Raw genomic sequence first — 24,464 nt, forward strand, 5'->3', positions numbered from 1 at the left:
GATTTTCTTTTTCTCTTGTAGGTTGGTGACTTCGGTTATTGGCATTGCTATTTAGGTGAGCCGATTGAAGAGGTGTCCAAGAGTCCTCTGTTTTTTTTTCTTTTGTTTCCATATGTTTGGTTCATACCTCAAATCTTTTTTTAGGATTACGCTATTGCCTCCACCTCTCATATTTGGATTTCTGATGGTTTTGCTATCTTTTGTCTCTGAGGTTGCTTCTGTAAATAGAAGCATCTGCTCCCAAAAAAAAAAAACAAAACAAAAGAAACAAATTCTCTATTTTTTGTGGGTTTTATGAGATTGTGTGGTGTGTAACAAAGGAATCAGTCAAAGCCCTAAAACGATACTATGTGACCATTTACTACATAAAGTGTCTTTTTTTTAGGGGTAATTACATTTTTGGTAGCTGGTGTTAAGGTAGAATTTAAATTTGACCACCGAAATGTTAATTTTTCCAATTTCTTCATCACAATTCGCGTTGTCAACAAATCAAGTCCAATAGATTCCATGTCACACCCCGGACCGGCTCCGCCGTAGCACGATATTGTCCGCTTTGGGCCCTCCTCTCACTGCCCGCACGGTTTTGTTTTTGGGAGCTCACGAAGCAACTTCCCAGGGTGGTCACCCATCCTGGGATTGCTCCAGCCTCCCACTCGCTTAACTTCGGAGTTCTTACAACTCCGAAGCCAGTGAGCTCCCAAAAGGCCTCGTGCTAGATGGATGCGGGTGTGCCATATAAGGCACATCACCCCCCTCTCCGTTGGTTTGATGTGGGATCTTACATTCCAACTGATACCCACCCAATGCATACATAGATTACCGGACCACCCACAGATTCCCAACCCGACACCCATGCCCAAACCATACCAACGCAGGAAGAAATTCTCCGCGTAAGCCATGACATAAACCTCCCATTCTTTCCCAAAGGTGGCGAAAACGCGGGAGAACAATGTTACGACGTCTTCAGTATGCACTATGCAAACCCCAACATAGATGGGTTCCACTCGCCCGAGATTGATGAGATCGAGCAAGTGTGTGGAACGGCCTGCAACAATGGAAGCTATGCCTTCCTGAACACAACCTTTAAGACCCCTTTCTAAGTTAATTAAAGGTCGATTCTTTTTCTTTAAGTTGTTAGTAAATTGAAAGAATGAAAGAACGGGGTTAAATTGAAGGGCAAAATTTGATGAGAGAAATGGAAAGGGGATTAGGGTTGGGACCAGGAGGAGGCAGCATTCATTTCACTAAAGATGATGAGGTGAGAGTTAGGGGTGGCAATTTCGGATACGACCCGATACACGACTCGAAACCCGCACGAGAAATTAGCGGGTTCAACCCGCACGATAAAAAAACAGGTCAATTTCGGGTCAACCCGTTCTGACCCGTTTAATAAACGGGTGGGTTTCGGGTCAACCCGCTAACCCGCTATAATACCTATCTAACCCGTTTATTAAACGGGTCGTGTCACGGGTCGTGTCAACCCGTGTACAACCCGCTAACCCACTAAAAAATAAAGACAAATGGAGACTTCAACACACACAAGGGGTTTCGAACCCCTCCCATCCTCATTTTCTCAAACATCTTATCCACCATGCTACAACCAACTTTGTGATTTTATGGTATGTCTTTTGATATTTATAATGTTTCTTTTTCTTTTGAGTTTTCCTTTCTTTTCCGTCTCTCTTCTCCTCTTTTTTTTTCTTTTTTTTTTCTTTCTTTCTTCTCCTCTCTCTTTTTTTTTTCCTCTCTTTTCCTTTCCTCTTCTCTCATTTTTTTTTCTTTTTTTTTCCTTCTCTTTAGTTTTCTCTCATCTCTCTTTTTTCTTTCTTTCTTTCCTTCAATCTTCTCTCCTCTCTCTCTCTCTCTCTATTTTTTTTTTCTTTTCCTTCTCTCTTCTCTCCTCTCTCTATCTTTTTTCTTTCTTTCTTTTCCTTATATTTTCTCTACTCTCTCTGTTTTTTTTAATTAAAATTTTTTCGGTTGTGAGTTTTGTAACATGTATGTTATTCTTTATGAACCCGTTACACGACTCGAAACCCGCACGATAAAAGACGACCCGAACCCGACACGACACGTTTATTAAATGGGTTGGGTTCGGGTTGAGCATTCTTGACACGTTTATTATCTCGACACGACACGAACCCGACACGACACGACCCATTGCCAGCCCTAGTGAGAGTGGAGGGTAATGTCTATGGAGGAAGAGTGAGGGATGTTGGGCTTCTGACACATAAGTATTTTCCAAATTGTTTGCAAGTTTGCAAAAAAAAAAAAATTCAAGATTCTCCACTACTCACACTAGTATAAGGAACTTGTTTAACTCAAATGACCTACTAATGTAGTGGTTTGGAACAAATGCTTTTTCAGGAAAGGTTTCGAATTTAAATTCTAACATTCATGCAGTGTGTGAATTTAGTATGCCTTCGCATTCTCAATAAAAAACGGTATAGATTTCGTTTGGAATCTTACCACATGTTTTAGCAAATTAACAAATTATTACATGCCGGCACCCAACAGGAACTAAAGAGATTTAAATACTGAAATCACGTGGATGAATGCAATGAAAAAAATAATGTACAGTGGTACGTTCAATCGGCTTAACCAATATAAAATTCACTTTTTGTTAATGGGACAATATAAATATACATTTATGGATAACAGACTAGCAGTACTGTTGTTCATTAGATCAGGTCTTCTGTGTTGCCAAGTCAATGTCAATGGATTCCACAACTCTATCCTTCTCTTTTTGTGTTCTTTATATATAGAGGGTCTTTGTTACGAAACTCAGGCTTGGAGCAAAAGATAGTTTCAGAGATCAAGGTTAAAGTCATTCACAAGGAAACAATTAAACCATCCTCTCCAACTCCTCACCACCTTAAAAACACCAGCCTCTCTGTTTTTGATCAGATCACATCTGAAGTTTATGTCCCACTACTTCTCTTCTATCCCATCAGCAGTGATGAGGTCAATAATATTGATCACCGTTCTTTGTTTGCTGAAAAATCCAACCATCTAAAAATATCATTATCTGAAATCCTAACTCACTTCTACCCCTGGGCCGGAGAATTCGTATATAATTCTTCAATCAGCTGCAATGACCAGGGAGCTGCATTTGTTGAAGCCAGAGTCAACTGTCCCATATCACAGATTTTGGGCCAACCAGATCTTGTGATACAGAAACAATTGGTTCCAAATCATATAGAATGCAGGACAAAATCAGGCAAAGGCTATCTTCTACTAGTTCAAGCCAACTTCTTTGAATGTGGTGGAGTGGCAATTGGAGTCAGCATTTCACATAAGATCGGTGATGCTTATACACTAAGCAAATTCATTAATAGTTGGGCTGCAATTGCCCTTGACTCCTCTACTACTACTGATGTACTGCCTCCTGCACAATTTGGTGCTGCAGCATCTCTTTTGCCACCTCTGGATTTCCTCAATTCACCTCAACCTCCTGTGGAGTTTGTCCAAGAAAATTGTGTAACAAGGACATTAGTGTTTGATGCCTCAAATATTGCTGCTCTCAAGTCCAAAGCTGCCAGTGCCACCGTGCCAAACCCAACGCGCGTTGAAGTAGTGTCAGCGCTCATTTGGAAATGCGTAATGGAAGCATCACGATCAAACTTGGGTTTTGTAAGGCCATCCTCGTGGTGTCAATTTGTGAACATGCGGAAAGTTTTGGTTCAGCACTCGGCAGACGACTTGTTGGGAAATTTCTTCGGGCACTTTGTAGCAAAGACAGAAGAAAGTGAAGTAGATCATGATGTTCAAAGCTTGGTTGCTAAAATGAGGAAGAGCTTTGAGGAATTGAAGGTAAATTTTGCTAAAGGAATTAGTGGGGAGGATGTGTTGCAGCTCTGCAAAGAGTTAGGGGAGCTCATTGGAAAGGTGGACGTAGACAACTATTGTTCCACCAGTTTGTGCAGGTTTCCCTTCTACAAAGCCAATTTCGGATGGGGAAAGCCATCATGGATGAGTATGCCAGCTGGTGCTGTAGAAATCAAGAACATAATCTCATTGATGGATGTAAGAGATGGGAATGGTATACAAGCACGCTTGAGTTTGAAAGCGGAAGACATGGCCATAGTTGAAAGTAACCGGGAGCTGCTTACATATGCTTCTTTGAACTATGAGGTTCGTCACAAACTCATACCTAAGCTTTGAAGACCCAACAATCTGGTACCCAAACTTATGGAAACCCTACAAATAAGACCCTCCATTAACTAGATTATTAGTTGGCCTGTTAAATTCTGATGTGGCAAACGTGTGTCCCATTTTTTTTATCCACAATTTATGAATTTTCTTTTTCATTTTTCATTTTTCTTAGTCCAATTCTCAGATCTATCTATGGTTTCCCCTATGTGTATTTTTTATGTTTATTAATCAAATTTGAATTCACTTGTACTGTTGAGTTTAGTAGGTAAGTTTTGCCCAGTTGGCTTTCAAATCTTGAATCCCCCACTGGTCATCCTGTAATTTTTATTTTTTCTTTTTTTTCTTTTTACTCTGGAGGAGGGAAGATTCGAACTTGGAACCTCTTCCAACAAAAAGAAATTTCACTAGACCAAGAGCTAGTCAGCAGTGTCATTGTGTAAGCAATTAGTACCACTCTTGTGCTTCTAGAATGAAAATGGATGCGAGTTGTTACCTTTGATGATCTCACTCTTTACTTTTAATTATTGGTCTCAAAATTAGTTGTAGAATATTATTTTTGGACAATATAGGTCAAGTAAACCGTCCACTTGATGATGACTTTGGCACTTTGCATAGAATTTATAGTGTGTGGAAGAATAAAGGAATAATTTTTCTCTTTCTTATTAATAATGCATCAGTGTTCTTGATGTAAATACAAGAGCCTTTCACTATCTAAGAGCTGTCGGCTCAATCTGAACTGTTCTAACAATAAACAATGATCATAACCAACAAACAGTCTCAGCCTAAGTCCTGTGATAGCCGTTTGATTAATTAGGAGGATTATGATTGTGATGATCAGAAGATAACCTGCTTTCAAAACTGTTTTTATACGAATATAATCAATTCACAAATGCTTACATGATCTGGAGGTCATCAGCTGGAGCAAAGTAAGAAGCCCACCAAAATAGATTAAATTGTTATGGTGTATGTACCATTTGGATAATATAATAAGCTGAATAAAACAAAGAAGTTGAATTTCGTCCGGAGGAGCTGTAGTTGTGATGTCTTTATATGGACGGTCTGTGTTGTGAAATTTTCAAGTGTGGAGAAAAATATGACTTCAGAGATCAAGGTTGAAGTCACTCAGGAGGAAATAATTAGACCATCCTCTCCAACTCCTCATCACCTCAGAAGTTCTAACCTTTCTGTTTTTGATCAGCTTACTCCTCAAGTTTATGTCTCAGCACTTCTCTTCTACCCCAGCAATAACGGCGATAGCCATTCTTTGGCTGCTGAAAGGTCCAAAATTCTGAAAAGGTCATTATCCATAGTCCTAACTCGCTTCTATCCCTTTGCAGGAACAATCCAATCTAAGGATGTTTCAATCTGTTGCAATGACCATGGGGCTAAATTTGTTGAAGCCAGAGTCAACTGTCCCATGTCACAGGTTTTCGATAAACCAGATCTTGGGATGCTAAAACAATTGCATCCAAATGCAATAGAATCCGTGGCAGGCACAGGCCATCTTCTTCTAGTCCAAGCCAACTTTTTTGAATGTGGAGGGATGGCAATTGTAGTCAACATTTCACATAAGCTCATTGATGCTTATACACTTTGCAAATTCATTAACAGCTGGTCTACAATTTCCCTTTCCTCGGTCAGTACTGATCATGTAGTGCCTCCTGTAGAATTTGGTGCTGCAGCATCTCTTTTCCCACCTCTTGAGTTCCTCAGTTCAACCCGAGCTTCCATTGGCTTTGTCAAGTACAATTGCATAACAAAGAGATTTGTGTTTGATGCCTCCAAGATTGCTACTCTCAAGCTTAAAGCTGCCAGTGCCATGGTGCCAAATCCAACTCGTGTTGAAGTAGTGTCAGCGCTCATCTGGAAATGTGCCATGGAAGCATCAAGATCAAACTCGGGTGTCATAAGGCCATCCTTTTGGTGTCAATTTGTGAACATGAGGAAGATATTGCCGCAGTCGCCAGCAGAAAACTTATTGGGAAATCTTGTGGGGTACTCTGTAGCAAAGACAGAGGAAAGCGAAGTAGAACATGATCTTGGAAGCTTGGTTTTTATATTGAGGAGGGGCTTTGAAGAACTTAAGGTAAAATATGGTAATGGAATTAGTAGTGAGGATGTGTTCCAACAGTTCAATGAGTTAGGGAAGCTCATTGGAAAGGTTGATATAGACAACTATTGTTTAACCAGTTGGTGCAGGTTTCCCTTTTATGAAGCTGATTTTGGATGGGGAAAGCCATCATGGTTGAGTAATATCCCTAGCACGGCCGAACTCAAGAACATGATTTCGTTGGTGGATGTAAGTGATGGCATTGGCATAGAAGCTCGCTTGACTTTGAAAGAAGAAGACATGGCCGTGATTGAAATCAACGAGGAGCTGCTTGCATATGCTTCTCTGAATCCGTGTGTCGTGTAATTATTTAGTACAGAAAGATCTACCTCTTCTGGTTTAATTTAGAATTAATATGAATGCTATGTTGGAGTTTTTTCATGATCTCTCTAGCTGGTTACTTTCAGTTATTGGTCCAATCAGTTTCAACGTGACAATTATATCCCACTAATTCTCTTCTATCCCAGCACAGGGTGATGAGAGCAATATTGATCAGCATTGTTTGTTTGCTGAAAAATTCAAGCTTCTAAAGAAATCATTATCTGAAGCCCTCACTCACTTGTAACCCTTTGCATGAAAATTCAAATATAATGTTTCAATGACCTGCAATGACCATAGAGCTTCATCTTGAAGCAAAAGTCAACTGTCCGATATCGAATTAACATGAATTAATTATACACACTTGAGGAATAAAAGCAAATAGATTCCTTTCGGCATATGACAAAATGTTTAAGCAAATTAACAACGAATTTATAGTGGTTCAATTTACATTTTTTTATGGGACAATATAAATATCCATTCATTTATAAGATAAGCACAAAATACTTACAAAAATATCCTAGCTAATAAACCATATGGAGAAAAATTAGGTGAGCCTAGAATTATTGTTGATTAAAAATGTGTCTTTATATATGGAGGATCTTTGTTAGGAAAGTCAAGTTAGGAGCAAAAGATGGTTACAGATATGAAGGTTGAAGTCATTTGCAAGGAAACAATTAAACCATCCTCTCCAACTCCTCACCACCTTCGAATTTCCAACCTCTCTGTTTTTGATCAGGTCACATCTGAAGTTTATGTCCAATTACTTCTCTTCTATCCCAGCAGTAGTGATGAGGTCAATAATATTGATCACCGCCGTTCTTTGTTTGCTGAGAGATCCATCCTTCTGAAAACATCATTATCTGAAACCCTCACTTACTTTTACCCCTTGGCAGGAGAATTCAAATATAATTCTTCAATAAGCTGCAATGACCATGGGGCTGCATTTGTTGAAGCCAGAGTCAACTGTCCCATATCACAGATTTTGGGCCAACCAGATCTTGGGATGCAGAAACAATTGGTTCCAAATCATATAGAATGCAGGACACAATCAGGCAAAGGCTATCTTCTACTAGTCCAAGCCAACTTCTTTGAATGTGGTGGAGTGGCAATTGGAGTCACCATTTCGCATAAGGCCGGTGATGCTTATACACTCAGTAAGTTCATTAATAGCTGGGCTGCAATTGCCCTTGGCTCCACTACGACTACTGATGTAGTGCCTCCTGTACAATTTGGTGCTGCAGCTTCTCTTTTACCACCTCTGGAGTTCCTCAACTCGCCACAACCTCCCTTGGAATTGGTCCACGAAAATTGTGTAACAAGGAGATTAGTGTTTGATGCCTCAAAGATTGCTGCTCTAAAGTCCAAAGCTGCCAGCACCACCGTGCCAAACCCAACACGCGTTGAAGTAGTGTCAGCGCTCATTTGGAAATGCGTAATGGAAGCATCAAGATCAAACTTAGGTTCAGCGAGGCCATCCGCATGGTGTCAAGTTGTGAACATGCGGAAAATAATGGTTCTGCCCTTGACAGTCGACTTATTGGGAAATTTCTTCGGGTACTTTGTAGCAAGGACAGAAGAAAGTGAAGTAGATCATGACATTCAAAGCTTGGTTGCTGAAATGAGGAAGGGCTTTGAGGAATTTAAGGTAATTTTTGCTAATGGAATTAGTGGGGAGGATGTGTTGCAGCTGTGCAAAGAGTTAGGGGAGCTCATTGGAAAGGTGGATACGGACAACAACTATTTTTCCACCAGTTGGTGCAGGTTTCCCTTCTACGAAGCCAATTTCGGATGGGGAAAGCCATCCTGGATGAGTATCCCAGCTGGTGCTGTAGAAATCAAGAACATAATTTCATTGATGGATGAAAGAGATGGGAATGGTATAGAAGCAAGATTGAGTTTGAAAGAGGAAAACATGGCCTTAGTTGAAAGTAACCAGGAGCTGCTTGCATACGCTTCTCTGAATCCGAGTCTCGGCCTGTAATTTTTCCTCCTCCTTTTTTCCTTTGTACTCAAGCAAAAGAGAGATTCAAACCTGGAACCTCTTCCAATAAAAGAGAAATGTCACTAGACGAAGAGCTAGTCGACCATGTGTAACTAATTAGTAACAAAATTAATATGAATCTTGCGTTGTTACCTTTGATGATATCACTCATTGCTTTGATTATTGGTCTTAAAATTGTTGGTGAGTCCTTACTTAGTTAGGATTTTAGTTCCTTACTATGTTAGGATTTTGGTTACTTATCTATTTATTTAGTCCTATTATAAAAATGAGTTGGTTCTCTTTGCCATGAAGATATTGTCTATTCCTTGACTCTGACAACCCCTTCTCTTGAGGGGGGAGAGGGGGAGTGAAGAGCATTTATGTCTGTGTGAATTAGCTAAAGTTGATATAGAAGAATTTTTCGTTGCAGTTTCCACTGCTGTTGTCGTTGTCCCTGCTGCCACCATTGATGTTGCCTTTGTTTGCTTCGTGTTGTTGTGGTGATTTCCGTTACCATTGTTGTGGCCGTGCCCTTTGCCTTTATTTGCATTGCCTTACCTTGCTTTGCCTTGCCTTGCCTTTGCTTTACCCTATTTTTAGGGTTTGGTTTTACCTTGCCTTTGCCATGTTCACAAAGTTTCTGTGTCCTTTGTTTTGTTCGCATGGTTTCTGTGTTTTTTGCTTTGTCTTTGCCATGTTCACAGGTTTCTATGTTTTTTGTCGTGTTTATAGGGTTTCTGTGTTCTTTGCTTTGCCTTTGCCGTGTTCATAGGGTTTCTGTGTTCTACTATGTGTCTTATTTTTTAAGGTTTGCTCTTGTGTACCGCTGTGATCTTTGCTTTGGCTTATCAATTGTTTTACTCATTGTTTACGAAAAGACCTTCTCTGTTCGTTTGGTCAATGTCAAGTATGGTGTTCTATGACTGTCAAGTTGGGCATGCAAAACATCTTTGTCCCAACTTGAATAGGGAGTGTTGGCGAATCCTTACTTAGGATTTTGGTTACTTACCCATTTATTTAGTCCTATTGTACTAAATATTTATTTCCTATTATGTTTAAGGTTAACACATCTTTGTACTTCTTTATAAATACCTCCATATTGGAGAAGAATATATATCTCAAAAATATGAGTATAATTGAATATTTGCCCTACTTTGCTTGACAAAAATGAGTTGTAGAATATTATTCTTGGACGATATGGGGTCAAGTAAACCTTCCACTTGATGATGACTTGTATCCGACAGGATAAAATCCAACTTAACTGTCGTAGACTTTGGAACTTTGCATTGAATTTAAAGAGAGTGGAAGAATAAAGGACTAATTTTCTCATTATTATTAATAATTTAATCAGTGCTCTTAATATTAATACGACAGCCCTTCACCATCTAAAAACTGCCAGCTGAAGCTAAACTGTTGTGAGAAATCTGGCAATTATAACCATGATCATGACCAACTAACAGTCTTCGCCTAAGTCTTCTGATAGCCGTTGATTAGGAAGATTATAATTGTGATGATCAGAACATACAATGCTTACAGAATTTTTGTTTATACAAATATGAACAATTCACAAATTTTTACATGATCTGCAACCAAACAAATTATCTAGAGGGCCTCAGCAGGAGCAAAGTTAGATGGCTACTAAAACAGAGGAAGAAATTGTTGAGAGGTGGCAAAAAAATTTACCATCCCCCCAACTTGATGAGTTGAGAAGTTAAAAGCTCTCTTTTTTCAATCAGATGGCCATTATATTTCTTTAATCCCCTTCTAGTAATTAAATTGTTATGATGTGTATACTATTTGAACAATATAAGACCACCTCCAACTTAAGGGGTGAAATGTCAAAATTTGGGTTTTGAGCCCAAAATTCATCTCCAACCCATATATTTGGGCGGGTAGAATTTGAGTCCAAGCGGAATATTGGGCGGAATACCAGTCCAGATATTGTATGGACTGGTAATTTTTGTGGAGCCCAATAGCCAACTGCGCAACCCACGTGAAAGGGAAAAAAAAAAAAAGCGAGCCCTGTGCTGTGACTAATGTCGACCACTTCCCCACTTTCTGTGTGACATCATGGCACATGAAGGAGGCGTTGAAATTTAAATCCAATGGCACTTGAAGGAGTTGATCCATTTTTGTTTTTTTTTAAATACCAACAGCTATTCCAAAGAAGTTGATGTTTCCCATTTTATTTTATTTTTAATTCCAACATCTATATATAATCAATGGACACGATTATTTTTAGGCAATCTAATTCACATCTAATTGCTGAAATTTAAATTCAATGGTCAAATAATTTTTATAATTAATCTAAATTAGATCTAATCTCAAAACTCATCCCAAACTCTATAAATACCCATCTTTTTGTTATACTTGCTTTTATTCTTTAAGTGAAATTATTTTTGGATTTTTTTAGATCAAAATATTCAGAAAATTAAATCATGAATGTTGAAACAAAAATAATGTCAAGAAAAATTAACGACAAAAAAAAATTAGGGATTAACCATTCTTAAACAATTTAATAAAGTTGTAGACTCAAATTATGAGTTTGCAAGGTTGGAGAAAAAAACAATTTGAGTCCTAAAAATACATGAGTAGTTATATTTTAGAGGGTGAAAATTTGAATTTAACCTCAACATAGTTGGAGATGGTCTAATAAGCTGAATAAAACAAAGAAGTTGAATTTCGTCCCAGAGGAGCTGCAGCTGTGATGTCTTTATATGGACGGTCTGTGTTATGAAACTTTGAAAGTGCGGAGAAAAATATGACTTCAGAAATCAAGGTTGAAGTCAGTCGGGAGGAATCAATTAGACCATCCTCTCCAACTCCTCACCACCTCAGAAGTTCTAACCTTTCTGTTTTTGATCAGCTTACTCCTCAAGTTTATGTCCCACTACTTCTCTTTTTTCCCAGCAATAATAGTGATCACCATTCTTCGGCTTCGGCTGCTGAAAGATCCAAGCTTCTAAAAAGGTCATTATCCGAAACCCTCAGTCACTTCTATCCCTTTGCAGGAACAATCCAATCTAATGATGTTTCAATCTGTTGCAATGACCATGGGGCTACATTTGTTGAAGCCAGAGTCAACTGTCTGATGTCAAAGATATTGGAGAAGCCAGATCTTGGGATACAAAAACAGTTGCATCCAAATGAATTAGAATTCATGGCACAATCAGGCACAGGCCATCTTCTACTAGTCCAAGCCAACTTCTTTGAATGTGGTGGGGTGGCAATTGGACTCAACATTTCACATAAGATCATTGATGCTTATACGCTCTGCAAATTCATTAATAGCTGGGCTGCAATTGCCCTTGGCTCAGCCAATACTGACCATGTTGTGCCTCCTGTAGAATTTGGTGCTGCAGCATCTCTTTTCCCACCTCTGGATTTCCTCAATTCACCCCAACCTTCCATTGACTTTGTCAAGGAAAATTGCATAACAAGGAGATATGTGTTTGATGCCTCCAAGATAGTTGCTCTTAAGTCAAAAACTGCCAGTGCTGCTGTGCCAAACCCAACTCGTGTTGAAGTAGTGTCAGCGCTCATTTGGAAATGCTTAATGGAAGCATCAAGATCAAACTCAGATTTTGTAAGGCCATCTGTGTGGTGTCAATTTGTGAACATGAGGAAGATATTGCCGCAGGCCCCAGCGGAAAACTTATTGGGAAATCTTCTGGGGTACTCTGTAGCAAAGACAGAGGAGAGGGAAGTAGAACATGATGTTAAAAGCTTGGTTTCTAAATTGAGGAAGGGCTTGGAAGAATTTAAGGTAAAATATGGTAATGGAATTAGTAGGGAGGATGTGTTCCAACAGTGCATTGAGTTATCGAAGCTCGTTGGAAAGGTTGATATAGACACCTATTGTTCCACCAGTTGGTGCAGGTTTCCCTTCTATGAAGCCGATTTTGGATGGGGAAAGCCATCATGGATGAGTATCCCTAGTACTGTAGAAATCAAGAACATGATTTCCTTGGTGGATGTAAGTGATGGGATTGGCATAGAAGTGCGCTTGACTTTGAAAGACGAAGATATGGCCATAATCGAAAGCAACCAGGAGATGCTTGCATATGCTTCTCTGAATCCGAGTGTCGTGTAATTAATTAGCATACAAAAATTAATCTGCGTCTTCTGCATCTCAAATACCATTTCTAAAGTGACGAACTTGTTTAATAAAGGAAATATCGTCATGATCCTGGAAGCTTGCACACGCTTCTCCGTATCTGAGTCAGAGTGTCATCTGTTATTAATTAGTACCAAAAAGTCCTCCTCTTGCTTTTAGAATTCACACCTAAGCTATGTTGGAAAATTGATGATCTCTCTTTTTACTTTGAATTGTTGGTCTGATGTCGTTCTTGATGCGGAACGATGGACAATGTATTGCTTTCAACTAAACAGATTTAATTTTCAATTACTAGCTCATTATTCTATGTAAATTATGCATACCTTAGAACTAGTTAGCACAGAATATTATTTTTGGACGATATGGGGTCAAGCTAACAATAGTAGACTTTGGTACTTTGCATAGAGTTGCTGTTAAACAAATATGTATATCAGGGAGGATCTATATATGATTAACCCGCATGTGTTTACATGAACCAGGATGGCATCAGCTGGAGCAAAGTAAGATGGCCACAGAAACCAAGGTACAAATTATCGAGAGGCAAACAATTAAACCATCCTCCGCAACTCCTCCTCACTTGAGAAATTTTAAGCTCTCTTTTTTCGATCAGACAGCAATTGCAATTTACATCCCAATCCTATTCTACTATCCCAATACTAGTTCTACTAGTAAGGTCAGAACTGGTCACCATGACCATGTCGTGGCCATCAATGAAAGATGTCAGCATCTAATTGAATCATTAAGCAAAACTCTCACTCACTTCTACCCTTTAGCAGGAAGGATTATTGAAGGTAAAGCCATGGTCGAATGCAATGATGCAGGAGCTGAGTTTGTCAAAGCGCGAATCAACTGTTCCTTATCGGAGATTTTGGAACACCCAGATGCTCAGATGTTGAAAGAATTCCTTCCAATTGAATATGAATCCAAAGAGGCAAGCACAGGCCGGTTGCTTCTTGTACAAATCAACTGTTTTGGGTTGACCATTTCACATAGGATTGCTGATGCATCCACACTATCCACTTTCATCAAGTGTTGGGCCACAATAGCCTTTGGATCCAGAGACAGTGATCAGGTACTACTAGTGCTTCCAAAATTTGGTGCTGCATCTATGTTTCAACCAATAGATTTCTCTAACTCCACACAACCACCAGCCAGGGAAGTTATCAAAGTAGAAAACTGCATAACAAAGAGGTTTGTGTTTGATGGGTCAAAGATCGCTGCTCTCCAATCTGAATCAACCAGTTCAGTCGTGCCCAAACCTACACGTGTAGAAGCGGTTTCAGCACTCATTTGGAAATGTGCAATGGAAGCGTCATCAAGATCAAAGTTGGGGACTCAAAGACGATCTGTGTTCTGTCAAGATGTGAACTTGCGCAAAAGGGCTGTGCCACCCTTGCCAGAAAACTTGGTTGGGAATGTTGTGGGCTCTTTTACATCAACGGCTGAAGAGGGTACCATAGATCTAAAAGACTTGGGTGCTAAATTGAGGGAAGGGATTGAAGAACTGAAAGAAAAGTATGCTAACAAACTTGTCTTTGATTCTAATGAGGCATGGCAAGGGATCAAAGATAAGCACACTAAGCTGAAAAATGATGATGAAATGGAGATTTATAGCTGCACAAGTTGGTGTAGGTTTCCTTTCTATGAAGCCGATTTCGGATGGGGAAAGCCATCATGGGTGAGTGTAATTAGCATTGCAATTAAGAATACTGTTTATACCAAAATAAACGACCTATTATCACTGAACACGTGGAGGGAATCGATACTGATCAACGGACCCCTTCGGCATGCTTCCTACCGAAGCCATCTATCTTGGCCCTTTTTACCATTAGACACGTGCCATGCTCACAATCCATGCCCAGTGTCCCACATCGGAAATATGAGCACAGCGCACACCTCCCAAGGCCTATAAAAGGAGACCCATATCCCCAAAAGGAAGGGATCAGAACTAACGGTACGCTATCGTGTGATCTGTCAGTTAACCTTACTAAATCCGTACTTACTTAAGCATCGGAGAGCCTTCAGCCGGTACCACACCGGTACCCCAAGGATTTACCGAACTTATCCTTTTGCAGGTACTTACCCTCCAGAGTGGACCACCTACCGAGGACAGTGACCTGCCGAAGGGATAATTGAACTAAGTTGACGAAATACGTATTAAACCACTTTTTCGCATCAACAAATACAATTGTTTTGATGGATAAAGGAGATTGCAATGGAATTGAAGCTTGGTTGACTATGAGCCAAGAAAGCATGGCCTTATTTGAAATTAATGTGGAACTGCTCGGATATGCTTCTGTAAATCCAAGTGTGATCACCACTTAATTGTGTCCTTAAATAAATTGAAAATAAAAAAGGGAAGGAATAACATTGATAGCTTATCTACTGTCTTCAAGCATACGATCTTGTCTATGTACTGTGAAAGTGCAATTGGCCAAATACATCCAGTCCCCATTTGAATCATGTTCTATATACTCAATTATTGGTACGATGCTTTCCCACACTGTTCATCAGTTGAATGAGAGTTTAGGAACAAGTTTCCAATTTTTCATTTATAAATAAATTGACACCATTTTTCTTTCCTTATCATGTACCCAACCATTCCATTTGTCTTCATATTAAAGGTCAAGTTTTGTTGATATATATATAAGTTATTTATTTATTTATACAAGTGATATTGAGAAAGGGGTAATCGAATCTAGAACCTCGGATGCACAGATAAATGCTCTTAACCACTTGAGTTATATGTTCTAATATTTATATTTATATAGAACTTATACTATGGTTAACTCATGATATATAATATGATTTATAGCTAAAGACAATAGCTTAACGATACTCCCAAGAAACGACTTGATAGTATAATGGTAAACATTCAAATAACCAATAAAATCCTGCCCATTTGGTTGCCGCAATCTTGGATAATGATTTTGACACGTTATTTTAACCTTTTCTCAATGTTGGAAGATATTTCAAGTTCGAATTTCCCATCTTTAGTGATCCAAAAAAAACATCCCGAAGTCTCATTTGAAAATTGTCAATACTAGGCTAGGTATGTGAAATTGTGCTTCAGTTAAATAAATATGAACGAACGAGATAATTGATATTTCATAGACTGAGAATATATTAATTAATAAGTAAATACATGTACACTTATAAATTGGTAACATGACATGGCAGTATGTAAGCTCCTGTACCGAGAATCCAATTATCCTTTGGAATTGTGCGTCGGTTAAATTTTATAATTTACAAGGTTTTTTCTTTTCTTTTTTTTACAAACTATAATGTCCTTTAGTTAGTTTATACATTTTTAATTTTCGACGCCATTGCTTGCTTCATCATGTCCCAAGTTCCCACCCACTCCATTTGTCTTCGTATTAAAAGTCAAGGTAGTTGCTTAAGGATACAATGTTTATTAAATTTTTCTAAATAGAATGCTTAAGGGATAATCTTTTTTATTCATAAAGCTAATAGCAATTATAGGACCTTGTGCATATATCATTATTGGAAGCACGACTTCGCCTAAGCTTCACATATTTTATTTATATGATGAATACCATTCATAACTCCAAAAGAAACATACAAATTATAGTGCTTCAAATTCAATAGCTCTTAGATGCTGCCGGCCTTAGCCGGCTATTCGTTGAATTTTTCTTCTTTTATTTTAATAATTGTCGTTTGTGAGATTTAAACTTTTTTTAAATTATTATAGAATTTAGAAAGATGTAATCTCAAACTAAATTTCTTTTTATTTTATATTGATCTCAATTATGTGGCGGGCTTTTTCTAAAGGTACTTTTTGTTCCCTTTGGAAAAGCATTTTGATTCTTTTCACCCCGCACTACCTCTGGCCGGCATCTTTTGTTAACTTTTGAAGTTTTTCAACCCAGTTGCCTAATTTGAGGTGACTTTTACAGCTCTTTTTAAAACCCAAATTTTACTTTACGACTTTTTCATTGCATGGCCTAGTTGACAATTGCATAAGTCACACATATGTTTGAATTATATTACATGAACACAAATACAGACAGACACCTGTCTAGATCATATTACATAACATTCACACATCTGTCAGGCCAAATTGTTCTTATGAGCAAGCAACATTCATGCAACCCAATTGTTCAATTGTTCTGTGTGTTGTCAGTCTTGTGAATTGTGATTCACCAAAGAGAAGTTGAAGCGGATAATGGAGTTTGAAATAATCAAGAGAGAAACCATAAAACCATCCTCTCCAACTCCCCATTATCTTAGAAACTTCAAGCTTTCACTTTTGGATCAACTTGGTCCTGTCGCTTATGAACCCCTGGTCCTCTTCTACCCCAAAAATGGCATTGCAACCCCCGAAAAATCCGTCTGGATCATCAAGAAATCACTGTCCGAAACCTTAACTCGCTTCTACCCGCTTGCCGGAAGAATCAAAGGTAACATCTCCATTGATTGCAATGACCATGGGGTTGACTATGTGGAAGCTAGAGTCAATGGCCTTCTGTCTACCTTTCTCTCAAAACCTGATGCTCAGACACTGAGAAAGCTCCTTCCTGTAGACGCAGAGTCCCCTGAAGCAGGCAGGGGACCTCTGCTTCTTGTTCAGGCCAATGTCTTTGATTGTGGTGGATTGGCAATTGGGGTTTGTATGTCACATAAGTTGGCCGATGCAGCCTCATTGTGCACATTCATTATGGCCTGGTCAGCCACTGCCCTTGGATTTAGTCAAGCTCTACTTCCAGATTTCTCTGCATCGTTCCGATTTCCACCAACTGATCACGCCTCCTCATTCCAGCAGTCTTCAGTGGATGTGAAGAGAGTGAATTGTGTGACAAAGAGGTTTGTTTTTTATGCATCCAAGATTGCAGGTCTCAGGACTAAAGCGGCCAGTGCAATCGTGGATCAGCCTACGCGTGCCGAAGCTGTGACAGCCCTCATCTGGAGATGTGCAGTGGCTGCTGCATCAAGATCATCAAGCTCACTGCAGTCTCCTAAGCTGTCTGTCTTGTCCCAATCTGTGGACATCCGCAAAAAGGTCGTGCCGCCGTTGTCAGATGACTCAATTGGGAACCTTGTGGGATACTTTGCTGCACATACAGATGAGACTGAGGTGGAGCTGCAAGGCTTGGTTGCTAAATTGAGGAAAGGAATAAAAGAATTGAGCAACAGTTATGCCAAAAGACTTCAAAAAGATCAGGCATTGCAGGTGGTTTGTAAGTCTTTCAAAGACGCAGATGAGTTGATCAAAAGAGATGACATTAATAACTTTTATGTGGGCACAGATTTGTGTAATTATAAGTTATTGTATGGGGTAAGTTTTGGGTGGGGAAAGCCAATCTGGCTTAGTAATGTCCCTGCTGCTTCAAACAATAATGTTGCCTCTTTGGTGAGCACAAGAGAGGATGGTGGCATAGAGGCTTGGGTGACTTTGAGTGAGGAAGACATGGCTGCTTTTGAACAGGATCAGGAACTTCTTGCTTTTGCTTTCATGAATCCAAGTGTCTTAGAAGTAGAACCCATTACAAGGAAGTCCGCTCTGTAAATTTTTCACATGCTGTTGTTTGCTTGTTGAATTATCCAACATTAGAGCTTAGCATTTGGGTCTCTCTGCTGATCTGGGGTTGAATTTTTTGTTCTGTAAGCTTAAGATCAATAATTGTAAAGCTGTTATGAGTTCAGTCAGGATCGAATTTTAGTGGAATTTGACTTTCACTGCACAAGATTCCGCCCTAAACACTTTATAAGCCCTTGATAGATTTCTCAACTTTCTAATGTGGCACATTTCACCTTCAATTTTCCAAGCTTTCGGTTCTTTCTCAACCTGTTAGCTTGCGGGGCATGTTAGAGAGAATCAATCTCTACATTCAAATTCCAACTCTTGATATTATCTGATTGTGTTTTTCGGATTCTAGCTAAGATTGTTTAGGCGTGTTTTAAATTGTTGATAACTCTTACGTGTAGATAGGGATTTACCCTAGTGTAGTCTGTTTGTAACGGCTGTGTATCAGTTTTGTATTATAAATACAAGGGCTCCATCATGCTGATGTATATCAAGCCAAAACATTCTTGTGTGGTTATTAAGTTGTACAGGTACAACACAAAAATAAAACAAAAAAACGAAACCAGGTGTGTAAAAGGAAATCGAATCCTGTCCCCGACTCCGGCCAACGGCAACCTGCTCTCATATGTTTTGCGTGATCTGTAGGGAATAATAATCATTACCTAACGTTTGTATGCTGCCATTCAATTGAATATGTAACCAACGCAGCTTGATTTCAGCAGCAACGTCGACGAATTGAATGACCCGCTTGTTAAGATTCCGGAAGGGTTGGGATATTGTCGAACTGGATGTGCGTTTCTCCCAATGGCAGTGGTTGTAATTTTCTTAACTATCTCTGGGTGACTGAAAGCTGATCATAATCCTAGTCATTGGGTGGCGATCCATCAATTCAAATACTTGGGTTATACCCAACATTTTCATCAAGAATTGGACCTGTATTGCGAAGCCTTTTAATGCCAATTATTTTTTGAAAAGCTTTATTAGTTTCTTTTGGGTTTCGTTTCTTTTGTATATCTTTTTTTTTTTTTTTTTTGTTGAAGACCTTTCCTTTTGAGAGGGGCGATAGCATACTAAACTTACACACACTACACGGATGCTAGGACTCGAACCCAGGACCGTACTTGAGGGAGTAAATACTCCAAACTACTACACTAGTGAGTCTTTTGCTCTATATATCTATCTATATATATAAAGCAAAAGACAGAAAATGGTGAAACATTCAAAATACCATAAAATTCCCTTGGTTAATGCAAACATTAAGAATTGAAATTATTAATTAAATAAGGATAATATAGTAAATTCACACTTTTATATTTTAAAAAAATTAAAATTAAAAGAAAAATAAGATAATTGATACAATTTTTATGGAACATAACTACCCATTATCTTTTTTAATTCTATAACAAATTTAAATTTTTTTTAAGAAAAGCACCTGGCAAGCACGGAATCACATACAAAAATGCTAGTAATTACAAACGGCTGATTTTGGGTATGAATTTTGTAACAAACAGGCCCGGTTGACGAAGTAAGCTTGAATCAGCAGCAGCACCAAACCCGTCCATGCTCACCCGTCGTTGAAGGAAGGGGTCACTTTCAAATTTAGTCATGACTTCCTCCGACAGCGTAACATGGGCCTCTATTCCACCAGCCTCTTTGGTGTCCAGGAAAAGCATTAGGTCCTTTATGGGCAGTGGTGCTAAGCCCACCCATGTAGGTCTTCCCCAACCAAAATCAATATCATAGACAGGAAATTGGCACAAACTAGTGTAGGAAGAAGTAACCACCTCCCCTGTGCTAGAACTTTGAGCAAGCCGGTCCATGACCCTCAAGTGCTCACCACCGTGTTGTAGTGTTTTCACGTCCTTGTCAACCTTGCCTAGTGCTTCTCGTACCCGCCTTACCATGCCATAACAAGATTCTTGATCCTCATCATCCCCACTAGAACTTTTACCTAATAAGGGAGCAGTCAAGGCAATACGACAAATATTTCCAAAAGAGTATTGAGGCAACGGTGGTTCAATCCGTGGACGCAAAGTTCACAGTATAGATCACTCTGTGCATCTTATTATCATCATCTTGATCAGCCTTGGTAGCTCCCACAAATCGCCTCCACATGAAAGCTAACAAGGTCTCAACACGTGATGGGTGTTTCTCACTCTTTTGCAAGTCTGTATATTTTGCTCTGAGGTCCTCTATCGTAGAGGCATCGAAAACAAACCTCTTTGTTACTTTATTCTTTGTGATACCGGCAATCGAATCATAGCCGGTGATCTCCTTGGGTGGGAAGAGTGTGGCCTAAACAAATTGGGGACGCCCTATTTTGGCTTCGTCGGTCTCTCCACGGGCAATAGCAGCCCAAGTTTTGGTGAACACGAGCATATGGACAGTCCACCTGCAAGCTTGTGAGAAATGCATAGACCAATGGCAAAGCCTCTGCAAGCAAACATATAGAGCTGGACACCGAGGGAAAATTCGTTTGCAATATGCTCGTCCAGTGCAAATGGGATAAATTTATTGAGTTCATCACGGACCAGATTGTTGAGAACATCATGAAGTCGGTAGTTGGTTACTTGAGCTTCAAGGTAGGGGATGCCCACATCGTTGCATTCTACAAAATGGTCGTGGATTTTCACCCACCCGGCTAGTGGGTAGAAAAGCGTTAAGACCTCGGCTAAGGACTTCTTAAGGTGTTTTGATGTTTCAGTAATGGCGGGTTGGGTCTCTCTGTTGAATTCATAGAAAAGGACAATAGACGTATATAATGGGGGAGATATTTGATCAAGAAAAGACAATTTGTAATGGCGAAGCTGGTTTGGGGTTGGAGAAGAGGGTTTGATTATCTCCTTGGAGATAACTTCAACATTCATTTTCTCTAAATATTTGTTGATAGTTTGGTTTTCACTCCTGTGTGGTGTTGGGTATATATATTCACACAAACAATAGGCTGATACATAAGTGTTTAGACAGTTCAAATTATTGGGCAGTAATTAAGAATTAAATATCTACACTTGCGTTGCGTGGGGGGATTTTAAATAATCCTTATATACATTGTGATTAAAATATTCTCATCTTTATATATTAATTTTTTGATTTTTCAAAACTTGCAAATTTATAATTCAAAACATGTGTCTTGCAGAATATGAATAATCTCAGGTCATCGTTTCCCAGCTAAGCCTGCAATGTCTCAGTGCATGCAACCTCACTCCACATTCATATAAATAAAAACATTACGTTGCACAACATTCATATAGTTGAGTATTGATTATAAAATCACTTTTCTAAGCAGGTGTTTCTTCAAGAAGCATAATCTGAAGGAGGCACTGGCAGCACCACTCTCCCTCGCTAGCTGCAGAGATTGTATAGCCATTTCTTTAGGGAGATTCACTATTATATCCAATATAAGAGCCCAAATTATAAATTAAAAAAAAACCCTATATGAGATGGACTTTAGAAACACACCCAAAACTCATTTACAACATAACAAAAAAGCTTTTAACTTCTTTTAAATTACAAAACTGCCATTGATTTTTTAAAACAAACCCAACCCAAAAATCTCATAAAAAAGCTCAAAACATCAAAGTAATTTAATAATCAAAATTCAATTCAATAAGGTCAGCTGTCATTTTTTGGTTTTTTTTTTTGGGTTTGTTTATAGAAATTAAATGGTATATGATTTATTTATAGTTTTAGTGCTAAGAATGAGTATATGACTAAATATCTCCTCTCTTTTTTTTTTTTCTCGAGAAGCAATCTAAATAAACCCCAAACCGACCCAAGTTTCATTGGTTTGATTTGGGTTGGTCTCTTAACTATACTTGGTGGGATATGGCTGTGAAAATTTGCAGCCTGATTAAACCTGGATGGTTGATGGTTTAAGCTCGAATTTGATCAATATCAAAATCCTAAAGTGATCAAAGACTTTTTGGAATTTTTTTTGTTATCAATGAAATTCATTTATACCATCGAATTTTCTATATTCTTAATAGGTTTGTACGTAAGATAAATTTAGCGCACATGAGACATACTCAAAATATATCTACACATGGGACATATATGTGCGCACAATGGGGTTGCATGCCTAATAATAGAATACAACTTCGAGAATTTTAAATAGAGCCCATGCGTTGCGTGGGGATAATTTCCTCAATAAACTTCACTTTTTGCCAATTTTAAAATTTTATTTATAAAAATATATATTATGTGCTAGTTGTAGTACTTTTGTATGTTTTCATTGAACATGACCTTGAAAAATGTAATTTTTAATTAACTAATGAATTCCAGAAAACTAATGGATCGATTGAAATCTCTCACATTATTCGCAATTTGAAAAGTTTTCTGGTCGTTTTTCAATCTCAATTTCGTAGCACCACTATCTGGAGCTGTGAAATTTTAAGCTCTCTGTTTTGGATCAGATGGCTTCTGTAGTTCACACCCGATTCCCCCATGACCACCAACCCTTCACTCCAGACCAATCCCCCCACCTCTCACCCCTTCCCATCCTAACCCGATTCCCCCATGACTACCACACCTCAACCAACCCAGAACCCACCCCCATCCCCCATCATAGACCCACCACCCATGAACCCAAGGGCAGAACCATAAATTTTTCAACAGGTGGGCTAGCGAAAGTTTTAGCTTAGAATTTAATGATTATTTGTTTTGGTAATTACAATTTCTAGAGTCTTTCAAGAAATAAAAGTAAACATTAAATCATATAAACCAAGCTAGTTTATAGCTCCATAGACTAATTTTCAATAAGTTTTAATATAAACCAAATAGGGTTTAACACCACAGTGGATTGAACACCTAAGGCTTTTTACCTAGATTGACCTTAGGTTCCTTTATGCATTCATATCATACATGAAAAGTTATTTTATGTAAAAATATTGACTAAGTATGAAAAATGGGTTTTCGGAATACTCATTTTCTCAAGATTTTTGGCGGCTTTTATTCCTTACACATCAAATAAGAAAACTTGATTTTATGGGATTTTAGTATGAAGTATATATTGACTTAATGAGCCATCATTTTTAGCCTAAATCGTATTTTGCTCTAAAACTGAATTTGATTTTCTAGTATTTTTATTTGAATCCAAATGAGGGTACTTCCTTATTTACATTGTAAACTTAAGTAAATTGAGTAATATAAAAATAAATAAAAGTAAAATAAGATAATCTGTACAGCGCCACTAACTGGGCTAGTATTGAAAATAAGTTAAATATATAGGTGTTATATTATTTTTTTCTTAAAAAACCACACTGGGCTACAGCCCATTGTAGCCCTTACTGTGGTTCCGCCCTTGCATGAACCCATAACCCCCGCAACCACCCGTTTTCTTCTCCCCCATTCCCATGACCATCACCTCAAGCCACCCTTCCTCGCATCCCTAGTCCCCACAGAAAGCATCCACACAACCCCAACCTTTCAAATCAATATCCTAACTCCAAATTCACAACCACCAAATTATTCCAAATTAAAACAAATAAAAAAAACAAAACTAATTGGTTTCTAAAAACCACAAATTTGACCACAACAATCTTGTGCGTGGTCTCTCTCTCTCTCTCTCTCTCTCTCTCTCTCTCCTATTCGAGATCCCTCCATCCCCCATCACAGACCCACCTGTCATATTCCTGGATCGGCTCTGCTGTAGCATGATATTATCTGCTTTGGGCCCCCTCTCTATCCTCACGGTTTTGTCTCTAGGAACTACCGAGCAACTTCCTAATGGGTCATCCATCCTGGGATTACTCTAGTCCCAACTCGCTTAACTTCGGAGTTCTCATGACTCCGAAGCCAGTTAGCTCCCAAAAGGCCTCGTGCTAGATGGAGGTGGGCATGTACATATAAGGCACATCACCCTCTCTCCGTTGGTCGATGTGGGATATTACAATTCACCCCCCCTTAGGGGCCCAACGTCCTCGTTGGCACACTATCACCACACGGTAGAGTGGCTCTGATACCAAATTGTCACATCCCATGATCGGCTCCGCCATAGCACGATATTGTCCGCTTTAGGCCCCCTCTCTACCCTCACGGTTTTGTTTCTGGGAACTCACGAGCAACTTCCCAATGGGTCACCCATCCTGGAATTGCTCTAGCCCCAACTCGCTTAACTTCGGAATTCCCATGACTTCGAAGCCAGTGAGCTCCCAAAAGGCCTCGTGCTAGATGGAGGTGGGGCATGTACATATAAAGCACATCACCTCCTCTCCGTTCATAATGTGGGATGTTACAC

General features: G+C 39.0%; 6 protein-coding genes and 1 pseudogene across 7 annotated transcripts; 6 read left to right on the forward strand and 1 right to left on the reverse strand.

Annotated features, from left to right (window-relative positions):
* LOC109948592 (BAHD acyltransferase At5g47980-like) lies at nt 1,196-4,404 on the forward strand. The gene is made up of 2 exons (XM_020562225.1): nt 1,196-1,329; nt 2,766-4,404. The coding sequence occupies exons 1-2, from the start codon at nt 1,196-1,198 to the stop codon at nt 4,162-4,164; spliced, it is 1,533 nt and encodes a 510-aa protein (XP_020417814.1). The 3' UTR covers nt 4,165-4,404.
* LOC109948430 (BAHD acyltransferase At5g47980-like) lies at nt 5,162-6,649 on the forward strand. Its single transcript, XM_020561349.1, has one exon. It carries the CDS (start codon nt 5,249-5,251, stop codon nt 6,569-6,571), a length of 1,323 nt encoding a protein of 440 aa, XP_020416938.1. The 5' UTR covers nt 5,162-5,248; the 3' UTR covers nt 6,572-6,649.
* Nucleotides 7,165-8,723, forward strand: LOC109948894 (BAHD acyltransferase At5g47980-like). Its single transcript, XM_020562724.1, has one exon. The coding sequence runs from the start codon at nt 7,218-7,220 to the stop codon at nt 8,565-8,567; it is 1,350 nt and encodes a 449-aa protein (XP_020418313.1). The 5' UTR covers nt 7,165-7,217; the 3' UTR covers nt 8,568-8,723.
* Nucleotides 11,159-12,995, forward strand: LOC109948832 (BAHD acyltransferase At5g47980-like). The gene has a single exon (XM_020562521.1). It carries the CDS (start codon nt 11,329-11,331, stop codon nt 12,658-12,660), a length of 1,332 nt encoding a protein of 443 aa, XP_020418110.1. The 5' UTR covers nt 11,159-11,328; the 3' UTR covers nt 12,661-12,995.
* Nucleotides 13,051-15,172, forward strand: LOC109948829 (vinorine synthase-like). Of its 2 annotated transcripts, none has more exons than XM_020562519.1 (2): nt 13,051-14,394; nt 14,871-15,172. In XM_020562519.1, exons 1-2 carry the CDS (start codon nt 13,145-13,147, stop codon nt 15,007-15,009), a joined length of 1,389 nt encoding a protein of 462 aa, XP_020418108.1. In that variant the 5' UTR covers nt 13,051-13,144; the 3' UTR covers nt 15,010-15,172. The 2 variants fall into 2 exon arrangements, with proteins under 2 accessions (XP_020418108.1, XP_020418107.1); XM_020562518.1 differs by having other exon boundaries at nt 13,057-14,390; nt 14,867-15,172.
* On the forward strand, nt 16,664-18,403 carry LOC109948830 (BAHD acyltransferase At5g47980-like). The gene has a single exon (XM_020562520.1). It carries the CDS (start codon nt 16,871-16,873, stop codon nt 18,209-18,211), a length of 1,341 nt encoding a protein of 446 aa, XP_020418109.1. The 5' UTR covers nt 16,664-16,870; the 3' UTR covers nt 18,212-18,403.
* On the reverse strand, nt 19,684-21,096 carry LOC109948828 (annotated as a pseudogene).

Source organism: Prunus persica, chromosome G4 (genome assembly GCF_000346465.2).
Source record: "Prunus persica cultivar Lovell chromosome G4, Prunus_persica_NCBIv2, whole genome shotgun sequence".
NCBI classification, from domain to species: domain Eukaryota; kingdom Viridiplantae; phylum Streptophyta; class Magnoliopsida; order Rosales; family Rosaceae; genus Prunus; species Prunus persica.